The sequence below is a fragment of the Lepidochelys kempii genome, chromosome 6 (genome assembly GCF_965140265.1).
Source record: "Lepidochelys kempii isolate rLepKem1 chromosome 6, rLepKem1.hap2, whole genome shotgun sequence".
Classification (NCBI taxonomy): domain Eukaryota; kingdom Metazoa; phylum Chordata; order Testudines; family Cheloniidae; genus Lepidochelys; species Lepidochelys kempii.
The window spans coordinates 61,232,736-61,245,725 of NC_133261.1; the positions used below are offsets into that span (position 1 = coordinate 61,232,736).

The following is a 12,990-nucleotide window of genomic DNA, read 5'->3' on the forward strand; positions in this document are numbered from 1 at the left end:
TGGAACTGTCCTTGAGTTTGAAACGGTCCTATTAAACATTTTTCAGAGGGCCTTACAGAGGATACATTATTTTGATGGATCCTGGAACTAAAGAGGGGGATTTCTAAGCACAGGGAAATAATGGAGTTTGTTTTAATGGGTTTAAGAGATGCCCAGGGGCAACAAGGAGGTTTGCTTCTCAGTAAATCAAAAACACAGAAGACCAGAAAATGGAGTCAAACAACTGAACTCCAGGAAGCGGGGAAATCAGGCTCTATTTAACTGCTGCTCTTGGTTACAGCCAACTTCAGGCTGCTTGGAAAAACAGCACACACACTACATCACTGGCACAAACTTAATAGAGGAAAACAAAGAGACAACAGGGGTCAGAGTGGGGGTGGCAAGTAGAAGGAGGCACCCACCCCCTACCAGAGAGTCGGATCAATTATCCCTGAATACTAACAAGATTTCTGATTAAAGAACTGCTGCAATGCAATAAGGATAGAAAGCTCCAGCAGCCAGGAGGGGCTGTCAGGCAGTTACAAAAGGACACAGAAAATTATGCCTTGCTTGGGCATACTAAGGAATTTACTACACAAGTAAACAGGAGAGGGGTCTCCACTGCCTACAGTCCCAGTCATTCCTCATTGCTGATAACTTCAACCTCAGGGACAAGACTCAGTCAATTGCTCTAGCACCTGGAATTTGGTTTCATGCAAGCTTGTTGCCTCACCACAGCTTCTAGCAGAGGCCTGTTCCGGGAAATGTCCTATTACCACAGGTCAGTAAGGAATCAAAAATAATCCACTGCATAACTCATGGTGTGAGATAGCTGGACACTTCACTTAGCCAGGAGTATTACCATCAGAGGTGATGCATCTGCTTAGATGTTGCAGTATTTGGGGAGCAAAAGCATACGGTCTTTGTTCATATCTACGTTTTAATTCAACTAGATTGCAATTTACAATCCAAACATTTAATACAAATATACAATGTTAACCACTGAAGTGAGCTGTAGCTCACGAAAGCTTATGCTCAAATAAATTAGTTAGTCTCTAAGGTGCCACAAGTACTCCTAACCATTAAATGAACACCATTAGACTGTGGATCTCCTGGTTACCCATACAGCCCACAACATCAAATATCTGAAAACTGCCAACCCTACATGAAACAGACATTTAAAATTTCCAATACTATTTATCAGAACTCAAAGGTTGCACTCTCATTCAAACCCCTCATGCAGGCCTGTATCTGCCCTGTGACACAATGTCCCATTTAAAAGCCAGGCTCATGTCAGTTCAGAAACCCTAATGTTGCTAGAAAATAGTCAGTCAGATTTGGAGAATTTCAATCACCTGAAATATTGCAAGACTGTTGTCAAAATTCACCAATTCCATTTGATACTAGTGAAGTGTCTATCAAAACTTCTCTTCATACCCAGGGCATGGAACCTCCTTCCACCTGGATTTGTAACATTTGAAAAAGGTCATCTGTTAAGAACAGAACTAATTCTCTGGGGCCCAAAGCTCTTGGAGGCTAGACGTGCAAACTGGAGCATCTCAGCATTTAATGGGTAGTGCTGTGTGGTTAAAGTAGAGAGAATGTGCACAAAATCTCAATATTGATTTTCACCTTGCGGTGGATTAGTCTATCACCCTCAATATAACACTGTCCCTGAACCACCAGACTCACAGAATGAATAAACCCATTATCTTACAGGATTGAAAGAATTCCCCGACCTACAAATTCTCTTCATTTTTGCCTTCAATATTGGTAAATGCAATTCCTTGCAGAAGGGACGAAAAGAAGGGATTAAAGAAATATTACTGCACCTAGTCTCTGGCCAGTGCAGACAACAAAATCCCATAGGAGAGTGACGCCTAGCATAACACCTGTGTCAAAGAACCAAAGTTACTGCAAACCCAACTCTAAGAGCCTACGGTCAGGCACATTAAATTCATGGATGGCAGCTATGATTAGTGTTCTTTGCAAAGGTCTCTGTGAAATACAGACAGCCACTAAATACAGCATGCAAATTAATGCGATGGGTTTTCTGCATGCCAGAACTCCTGTTCTAGATTCTAAAACTTAAAGGGAGGCTGTCAACTTTTTAAAAAAAAAAAAAAAACCCACACACACACCTGTCTGGAAATGTTTTACCTACTATACGCAATAGCTTAGGAAAAGACAACAGGAAATTAGAGAAACAAATTATCTATTTTTGTACTCTAATTACTTTCTGTAGTCGACAGTCACTTTCATTAGAGTCAGGTTCACTGTTTTCCCTGTACAGTCGGTCAGTCTTCCCCCGTTTTGTGGATTTTTTTTTTTTACTAGTAGTTTGCAAATTTGAGCTGCAGACACAACTGGAGAATGCTTTTCTTTTTAAATGTCCAAGAGATTGCATGGAAACACTTACATCACTCTTAAGGTTTTGGAAAGCCTTATTTTTATAGAATCTAGTTTGGGGCCTGAATTGATCTGACAATTCCCCTTTTAAAATGAAAATACTTAGTCTCTTTAAAGTACTTTTTAATATAGTTACAATATGCACCCTAATTTCCATGGTATAAGCCCAGAGAAAGGGGGACTCTCCATTGCAGAAAATGCTAGTGAACGCACAAAACTAAATCCAATTCAAAACATTTGTTTAATGTAATCAGGCTGTGCTCTCCTGTATTAACTGACAAACCATATTAATTTCATCATGGAAATGTAAGTTTCTTTGCTACCGTCAGCAAGTTTTGTTGCTGGCAGAAGTACATAAAAAAAGGCCCCCATTCTTCTTTCTGCAGCACCTAGTCTTCATTTGGAAAGATCTGGGGTAGAATTATTTTCATTGGACCTGCAACTTCTTCATCGCTCTGACAAGAAAGAAGCAGGCCAGTGTCCAACACCAACCTTTATAAACAGATTTTCTTGCCTCAGGAAGGTCACCTCGCAACCTCCAGTGCTATGGTAATGCGGTCAACAGAGATCCTGTGGACCCTCAGCATAACCTGTGAGTGAGTGAGGTAGGTAGGTAGAGTAGTGTTCAGTGACTTGCCCAGGATCTCACAAATCAGTAGCAGAGCCAGGATCAGAACCCAGGGATCCCGACTCCCAGTCCTGACCACACTTCATCTAATGGAAAGTTTCATTTTAGTTTGGGACTCTAAAAATGTCATCAGTGGGTTTGAGAAGTAAAACTTTTAAATAAAGATCCCAAACATGGCTGGCTCCAGGCACTAGCTTTGCAAGCAGGAGCTTGGGGCAGCAGTCCGTGCTCCGCGGTGGCAATTCGGCGGCACCGAAGCAGCTTTTGGGTGGCAGCTCCACCACTCTTCTGGGTGCGACAGCAATTTGGCAGCAGCTCTGCCGCTATTGCAGCAGTGGCAATTTGGCAGCGACTGCTTGGGGCAGCAAAATTGGTAGAGCTGCCCCTGATCCCAAAGATAAACCTACAGGCACAACACTCAGAAAGATTCTGTGACCTTGCAGACAAACTCTAACAGACCATCATTCCATCAAACCCTTCCTTCCCCACCAACACCATTAACACTAACTTGCAAGCGTCTCTCTCTGTGCCTCACCTCTCCACTAGTGAATCAAACGTATGCACGCACACTTCTTTGGCACAAGCTTCCACAGCCCCTCTCCATTAATAGTGGGTCAAAGTTCAATCTGACATGCTTGTTGTTTGGATAAGAGCCCCTCTTCTTGTCCCTGAGCTGAGACACAGCAGTAAGTGTGCTGTTTTAATGGCTGTTGTACTTTGAACTGTGTGGCACCCTGAGCACCTCCGGTGTGGATGTTTTGTAAATAAAATGATTCAATCCTAAACCCTCCACACGGATATTGCTAAGATGCAATGTTGGAAAGAGACTACAGAACCAGCAGGGCAGACACCTGAAAAGTAGGCATTTGCACCTTCCTTGACACCCACCAAAAAGGAGGCAAAATATTTGGGAATTATTTTCTTATTGAAACAAATCTGGTTTATGTTCGTGAAGTAAAGAGGATATAGTTTCCCATAACTACAGTTGGCACCACCCGTCATAAACCTCAACATTCACCTACACATGGAGACCCAAGAACAAACACTGTCATGGAACCTCAGGCACAGACAAACTGCCATAAAAAGCTTCCCATGAACATCAGTGTACTATCGCTTAGAGCAAAAACAGCAATTCACCTGCACTTTACAGTTAAACATCCCTCACCCAGGTCCCTCGTTAATAGCCAAGACACATTAACTAGGAGCACCTTGGTAACAGCCAAATTAAAATTCCATCCAGTTTTTTACCTATACAAATCTCTATGGATAAGATTCTTTCCACTCCTTCTGGATTCCAGTTAAACACCTGTACGGCAATTCCAGAGGAACTTCTATCTCCTCTGGTTACTAATACCAGATTCTCTGAGATACAAAGCTACAGCACTGTTTACCTAGCATTTTCAAACCATTTTAGCGCCTTCTTCAAAAGAGTGTGCGAATAAGAAGAGTGTTCTTGATAGAAAGGGAACAACACTGCTTGAAAACTAAACACAACCTAATTGTACCCAAGAGGCAATGCTTGCACAATGATGGAGATCAGTGCAAAGATTCCTTACAACTTCAACCCAGCATGGAGAAAAATGCATTGTATCAGCCAATCGTGGAGGAAGAGAAATAAGGTACCATAACCTCCAGCTCACAAAACGTAAACTTCCCTTGTAAACAGTATTGAAAGATGCTCAACAGAGGCCCTTTCCTCCCTATCACACCACCACCCAAAAAAAATTTTAATATATCACTGTGTAGGGGGCAGAACTAGTCATAAGAATTTTGTCCTTCTGTTTACTAGACTGGACTTAAACAGAGCAAATAGGTGGACACAATTCTCATGACTAGTTCTCAAGCTGTTCCACAACCTCTTACTACAAAGAGGTTATTACACACAGTATTCAGTATCTTTGGCAGTTCCCCTCTCTTGACATTTCTATCTCAGAGAGTTCCAAGAAGGCATGTGGGGAGAAAAACATCTTAATTCCTTCAAAAGCAGAGGGGGTAAGTTAAAAGAAGTTTCACCAAAGCAGGACTGTACCTTTAAGGGGCCGTGTTATTGGATGAGTAGCTGCATTCCTGCTCAGGAAGGGCTGCTGTCCCAACATGCAGGAGAGGCTGGAAATAACCTGCACACATACAACCTTCCAGCTCAGAACTTATCCTCTCTGTCACAGTCTCTCAAAACACACAGAGCAGAGGAAACAAACAGAGGGCGCAGCAGAAACAAAGAGCTAAATCCACTGGAGACCAAACTTCAGAGAGAGGAGGCTGCATGTTCAGCCGAAGAGAAGGGGCCCTTTGGAAAACCGTGAATCATACAAGAATAGATCAAGGGAGCTGGGTTCCTTTTCTGTGGCTTTGTAAGGGGCCTGGCCCGATTGCGGCAGCATTATCTACAGGGAAAGTTGTTCAGTGATCTTCAGGAATCCCAGGGCTCCCTTCAGACCCCCACCATCAACTCGCCCGTCTCTGGGGCAGTGGAAAAAGCGAGTGCCGAGGAGGGAAGGGGTGAGGACACAGCAGACAAAGCCCAACTGGGGAAAAGGCAATGAGGTTGCCCAGGTATCTAACCCCGTGGGATGCCTCCAGCGCCAGAGCGAGGCAAACTCTCAGCCATCTCCAGCCCACTACTAAATCAACAGATTCCGCCAGCGCGCCCCCTTCCCGGGGTGCCCCGCACGCGGCGCTAGGGGGGAAGCGCTCTGCGCCCCACCCCGCGGGAGAGCCAGCCAGGTGCGCGGTACCTGACCCACCCCGCACTCGGGACGCGGCTTTGGAGGGGAAAGGGCCCAAGAGTCCGAGCAGCTGCTGGGGCTCCAAGCACCAGGGCCCGGGGGAAGGAGAAGCTGCTACCCCCAGGTCTCAGCCGGGCGAGTACAGCCTACCTTGGCCCGAGAAGCTGGGCAGTGGGGTCCTGCACCTGCGCTGCCCCGCAGGGGGAGTCCCGCACCCCGACAGCGCTGAAGGAGCGGTACCGCTACTGCCCCCCCGCCAGGGGCCTTCAGCGCACGGCGGGGGCTGGGGAAAGGGGCTGCCCGGGGAAGAGACGATCCCGAGGCAAGCGCTTACCTCGGACGCAGAGCAGGGCTCCCAGCAACAGCGGCAGGAGGGAGCCCCCGAGCCGCCTCATGCTGGCAGCCCGCGCCGCAGCTCCAGCCCTGCACCGGGCTCCGGGGCACGGAAAGTTCTCCGGGTCGCTCCGCAGCACCGGCCGCTCCTCCGACGGGCTGAGCGCTCGCTGCACCTCCGGCCGGCCGAGCTCCGCTGGGACCATGCACCAGAGCTGCGGGTGGCTTGGTGTCCAGGGTGCTTTCGCTCGTCCAGCCTTCTCTAGCGCGACCGCAGCCGAGGGAGTCCGCAGCGGGCTCAGGCTCCCAGCTCAGCCCGCCCCCGGCCCAGGCCCTGCCCCTAGAGGCGGAGCCTTGCCGAGGCAGCCTCCGCTCTCCCCAACCAGAGCCCCAGAGCTGCAGCGCTGGGGAAACTTCTTAAACTTCCCGAGTCCCCAGGCAGCGGCGAACCTAGGGCAGCCCCCGTTACCCTGTCTCCAGGCTCCTTCCAGTCATCCCCCCAGAAAATGGCACTGGGGCCGCCCCGGTGTCCCCGTTACCCTCCTAGTGCGGCCCCCAGACCCCGCCAGCACCCCTACCATCACCCTGTATCCAACCAAAAGGGCAGTTCCATTGCTCCCAACAGGGCACTTCCCAGCCAGCCCTGGTCCCCGCACCAGAGTAGCAGGCCTTAGCCTCCGGCACCTCCCCATCACACCTCCCAGAGGGAGGTATGTCCTAGTCCCTAACCTAGGGCATTTCCCTAGCCTGGGGCAGTCTCCACCCACCCTTATCCCCACAGGGAAGCTCCCAACTGTACCTGCCTAACCCCCATTCCTTAATCCTCATTTCCCCAGCCTCCTGAAATATCTCCAGTCCCCAAAAGCTCTCTGACTAGTTTATTCCTATTCCCTTTCCTCCTCCATAAGTGCATCCCTCAGGCCAATCCCCATCCTCCAGAGCAGCATCTCTGGTTTCTGAGTGCATTGCCTTGTATATCTCCATCCCTCAGAGTCCGATCTTAGTACATCAATATTCCAATTCTTTGAGATTTCTGTGTAGTTTATAGTACACTTGAACACTCTATCTGGGCTATTTTGTAAAGTCCTGCCCCTTCTCCCTGGAGCATCCCCCCTTTTGCCCCTAGTGCATCTCATCAAGTTTTTTGCCATCTGTAAGGTGAATACTCCTCCCCAGCCCTTGCCCATCCATTGCTTTCCTGGACCCATTACTCAGTGCATGCTGCAATGTCCGCACGGGACATATCTGATACCATGTTTTAATTTCCCTATTTTATTGTGAGTCTCATGCAATTCAGTGTTCTTCTTAAAGCCCCAGATTCTAGAGACAGCTGATTAGGGGGAAATCTTAGCTTTCATTAAAAATAAATACATATGTTTCTAGCCCTCACAGTTGTGGAGAAACACTTAAAAATCTGATCCAAGTGCCCCCCAAAGATTCATAAACCAGAAAGCAAATAAACTGTTGGGTTCTTTTGTTTTGTAAACTCAATTTTTAAGCAAATCTCATTATTTTTTTGAACCTGACAGGATTTTTTGACTCTGGGGATTTACATTAGAATAAACTTTAGTTGAAAAATCAATCTTAGTTTACTTTAAAACATTAATGTGAATGAATAACTGGTTAAGAGACTCTAAACAAAGGGTCTGAACTGCTGGCTGAGGTGCGAGTTGTGTCAAATTGGTACCACTGGGTCCGACGTAGAAATGGTATTACCTAACATCTTCATTAATATGCATTCAGTGGGAGCTGCAGATGCTCAGCTCTTCTAAGGATCAAGACCTAATGATCCGCCAGAGTGAGTAACTGGCACACCAGTGAAATGTGCCAATTATGCTAAATTAGAAGGAACTGAGAAAAAAAAACAGTGAGGAGAAAGAATGTTATTAGAAAATGGGTGAGAAAAGAAAAAATAGATTCATTCTGGTCAAATTAAACTAATGCATCTAGAAAGACTTAATCTGAAACAGAGCCTCAATGGGGAGAAGAAACCTAAGATAGGCAGGAAGTCAGACAGAAGTTTTAAATATGGTGTGGCTACTACACATGCCAACACAGCCCTGAGCAGGTAGGGGATACATTTCCCTCTATATGGGTCTAGTACAACTGCACCTGGAAAACAGAATTTAATTCTGATCACTGCCTCACCAGAGATATATTAATGAATTGGAGGAAATTCAAAGAAGAGCAACAAAAATGATCAGGTAGCTGGAGGAAGTGATGTAGGAGGAGAGATGAAAAAGGCTAGATAGTTGCTTACTGTGGCTAAGCAACATCTGAGGCAATGGGGGAACATGAAGAGTATGCAAATATTTGAAGAGTATAAACTTCAAGGAGGGAGAAGTATCGTTTATGGTGAAACAAGGGGTAGAACTTGGAGTAATGGGATGAAACCTACTCAGCTTTAGAATAAAATTAGACCTGTTTCCCACAATAACAAAAATACTTCTACCTATTTGTGGAAAGGAGAACAGACTCAAAGCTTGTTTATGTTTAGATTCCCTGCAGGATCTATAGGGTGAGATCCTCAGCTGGTAAATCAGCATAGCTCTGTTGAGTTCTATGATCAGGTCCATAGAAGTTTGTAAGATGCTCAGATGCATCAGTGCTGAGTATGGTAAAAGTACATAGATTGGACATAGAACTTCCTGATGGTGACATGCATAAGGCTGTATAATAGTTTCCTAAGGATTGAGATGGAAGCATTTTCCTGTACATGAAACCAAATCCTTTTGAGAAATACTTTGTCATGACCTTTAATAAACAAATAAGCCTGGTAACTTTTGTCCCCTCTGCTTTCCTGGGAAATTTATTATTCCCTTGTATTTGGTTGTGTTGTGTTTACAAAGTTATGCTATAAAAGGCAGAGGATACCTACTAAGCTACCAAAAAGTAGCATGGTTAGAATAGGATTGTGGGATTCAGATGACCTGGGTTCTAGTCCTGATTCTGTCACTTTTTCTGTGCATGACATTGGGCAAGTCACTTCCCCTGCCCATACCTCAGATTCCCCATTTGTACAATGGGGATAATTATCCCTACTCTGCTTTGTAAATAATTTAGAGATTCTCTGGTGAAAACACTAGAGAAGATATGATCAAAATATGATCAAGAGGGTAAGCTCCTGTGCTTGGGAAGCACGGACAGAGGCGTAAGCAGGTATGGCCACTAGCAGAGAAATGAGGGCTTATTATTGTTAAATAAATAAGTATTTTACAGAGAAACCTTGATGAGAAGAAGGAAAGACTAATTGGAGTATGTAAAAAACCTCAGGAGGTGGAGCATTGATTAACTGGGACTATAGTCTATGAGGAAAGAAACAAGTTGTTCCACACAGGGCAGTTGGGTCAAGAGAGTGCTATGGCTCTTGAACAGTCAAAATTCAAGATTTCCTGCATTACCATTATTATTCATAAGTACTGCATTATTACAACATGCATCTCAGTTCCCTTGCCTGTGACATCTCTAGTGATCAAAACAGATTGTAGCTTGAGTGGCCTAGGGTTTTGGAGTTGAAGAGCCAACGTTCCAGTTCCACATCTCCAGGAGTATGTGAAATTTATTTCATATACCTGACTCTGGCATCTTCATGTGAATACTTTATACTGTGGATTCGCCTCTTCCCTTGGTTGCTTTCCCTGAAGTTTTCTAACCATAGATGGTTTTTTTACTTTACCCAGATGTGCTTATGGTTGTCAGTTAAACTCTACTGCTTTCCTGTATACTGCTTTCAACCATCAGTGCTATATTTTACACTGCAGATTTGCAAAACAAAACACACATTAAGTGTCTTTATTCACAGTCTGAGATAGGAAACTCTCATAGACATAGCTTTGTAGCTTAATAACCAAATTATAGAATGAATTTGAATTTACCTCTCTGTTACTGTATGGAAAGATAGGGCTCGGGCCAGCCTGCCAGCCCACTCACCCTGTGGCCACCATGAATGTTAAACTAAAACAGACTGACTTATTACAAATACAAAAATCCTTCTCTTGCTTTTTCTTCTAGGCACCAAGTTTTCTTGAGTGTCTTCTCCAGGCTGGTCCTCTTCTCCTTCTAGCACCTGTTCCCTTAAATACTTTATGAAAAATAATCTAAATCTAACACTCTTGCATGGTTGATGAGACTCCTCCCTGCGGTGAAATGGTGATTACTCAGGCTCTTCACAGAGCCAAAGTTGCAAATGTAGCCTGAAATCTAGCCTCAGGAACATCACAATTGACTGCCTTGTGCCTGATAAAAAGGAAAAAGTAAACAAGGGAGATGTCCATTTAAGAGCTCGCAATGGCACTCTGGTAATTTAGTTTAAAGGATGGCAAATGCCCCTAACCTCCCAGACTTATGCATTCAAATGTATGAGGATAAAGTTGGTTTCCTAACTCCAGTGTTGAGCATCTAAAAAAGTAGTTTGATTTTTCCTAAGGAGCTGAGCACCTATAAGTCTCTTTGATTTCAGGCTACCGATTTAGTTTGTAAATGTTAGCCTCTCAGCCTAACATTGTGACCAAGTGGTGGAATTCCATCACATTACCTAGAAAGGAGGGGATTGACTTATCCTAAGCAAGCATCTGAGACATGGTGCTCCTGTGCCTGATGAGATAAGGCTCCCCATTCCTGAAACACTGATGTGTATGAATTGGGTCTCAAAGGGAAGCTGTTGCTCCACAAATCCTCATGGGAAGGAAAGGGAAGTGAAAGGCACAAACATATAATTCTCTCAGCCCCACAAATCTGCTCAGTAAGAGAGATGGGTCTCTTGTTATCAAGAGCTCAGCTACTATGGTGATGAGGGATATGTAAAAATGTAGACAGATGAAGCGAGCTGTAGCTCACAAAAGCTTATGCTCAAATAAATTTGTTAGTCTCTAAGGTGCCACAAGTACTCCTTTTCTCTTTGTGGATACAGACTAACACAGCTGCTCCTCTGAAACCTAGAAATATGTGGGTGTGTGCTTTCTTGGAGATGAATCAGTCCTTTTACTTTTTTGGCATGTAGGCTGGGCAAGGGCTGCCAACAGGTAAAAGACAGAACCCTTAGATCTGTCTGATAGAGATATAGCTTATCAAGCTTCTGCCTCCCTATCAGATGGCTGACTCAGAGATTCCTCTTCATACCTCTCCCATTTCTCTACTTTGCTCTTGATAAAAGTGTCTGAGAGAAGATTGGAACCAACTAATTGCTTCTTGACTGCACTAAATTGGAGCTGCATGAAGGCACTGATGAGGGTAAGTTACACAATTGCACACACCCTCTATGTCTCCACACCTGTCTGAGGTCGGCCACCCTCCCCACACATCTAACCTCCCTCCCAGCCATATATACCTGCAACCAATATGTTCACGCAGGTCGCTGCAGAGTTGGGACTTCATTACACACAAACATTAGATCACTGGATTGTTTTTTTAATAGTAAAAGATCTGATTATTATTTAAAATATTATACTTGTGTTTAGTGGTCATGCAAGGCACCATCTAGGTAGTCCTAGAGATGGAATCATCTACTTATCCACAGAAAAGGCAGTGGCAGTACCGCATGTTTTCTCACATCTACCCACTGCCAGTGTGCCTAAACCCTGAAAGAGAGAGGGCCCACCTCTAATGGGGGAAGAAAAAATCCAATCTCCATGTCTCATTCAGTTATTTGTCTCTCTGCAACAGGAAGGCTAAACTGTTGATTGTAATGGTAAGATTTTGTGATTGGGCTACCAGTCCAGTGGGAATCTTTTTTCCTGCCCCCATCATTTCATACAGGCCACTGAAAACAGATGATAACATTTGTTTACTACCGTTATGGGCTAACTTTGAACTGGTGACCTGGGGTGAAAGACTAAACATCTCATTGCCAATAAAACTATTATGGGGAGGGGTAATACTAATTAATCTGAGCTCTCACTTCTGTGTTGCTGGCATTTTCTCTGTGGCAGTGAAGTTTGCCTGGCCTCTGCAGCATCCACACAAATCCTTTCACTTGAAACTCAAAGTTGGAGAGGCATCAACCGTTATAGTTAAGGATACAAACAGTTTCCATTATAAAGCCCTGTTTTAGGCACTCATCAACTTGCAAAATATTCACGTTTTGTGTTGAAATTTTCCAGATTTGGTCTCTGCCCAAGGGTGAAGTTTCTGGATTGTTGAAGCAAAAATAGTTTACGTGCTTTTGAGAATGAGGAGAGTGGAAAAAAATCATTCTTCCCATTATATTTTTTTACAACCTTTTTGTGAAATGGCTGGGGGTGGTAGGGAAAGCTGCATATTTAAAACATACATTAAAATTCTGACAATCTGAGGCAGTGTATGTGTGCTGCATTGTTTATTTAGCTCCTGATCCTAAACCAGTGAAGTCAGGGGAAGCTTTACCATTGACTTTAGTGGGCACAAGTTCAAGCCCTTAATACAAACTATCAGCTTTCCTGGCAGAGACAGTATCTTCTCTGTTTTGAACACCACCAGAGATATGATCAGCAGAGTCAGGGGAAGGCATAAGCAACTAAGCAATTGTTTAGAGCCCCGAGTAGCTCCAGGAGCCTCCCTATTAGTTATTAGTATGTGGGGTGGGGGGGCCAAAAATATTCCTGCTTAGGGCTCCCAATGGGTTAGCACTGGTACTGCTGATCAGGTATGCTCAGTAAATCATAGAAATGGACTCGAGTCATAAAGTTTTGATCTAGATCTGAGCTTCCCCCAACGTTCAAGCTCTTCATTAAGGAATAATAATTCTTACCTCTGTTCTTATTACTGTACGACACTCAATGAAAGACGTATAAACTTTGGATTGACTTTTCACCCCTAAAGAGGTTTCTTTACTATTTTGTATTTCACTCTCAATTTGGGTAGGGGATTGGACTAGTCAATTTCATTTTCTGTGTTTTAGGAGCTAGCTTAATGGTGCAGTTTATTTCACAAGCCATAAGG

General features: G+C 44.5%; 1 protein-coding gene across 3 annotated transcripts in view; it reads right to left on the minus strand.

Moving 5' to 3' along the window:
* The window catches only part of LRP4 (LDL receptor related protein 4), a 104,765-nt gene extending 98,396 nt beyond the window's left edge, over positions 1-6,369 (minus strand). For all 3 annotated transcript variants that reach the window (XM_073348231.1, XM_073348230.1, XM_073348229.1), the window contains exon 1: positions 6,077-6,369. In XM_073348231.1, coding sequence (XP_073204332.1) covers positions 6,077-6,281 — 205 coding nt within the window. In that variant the 5' untranslated portion in view covers positions 6,282-6,369. The remainder of the gene's footprint in view (positions 1-6,076) is intronic.
* Positions 6,370-12,990: the final 6,621 nt, after the last annotated feature.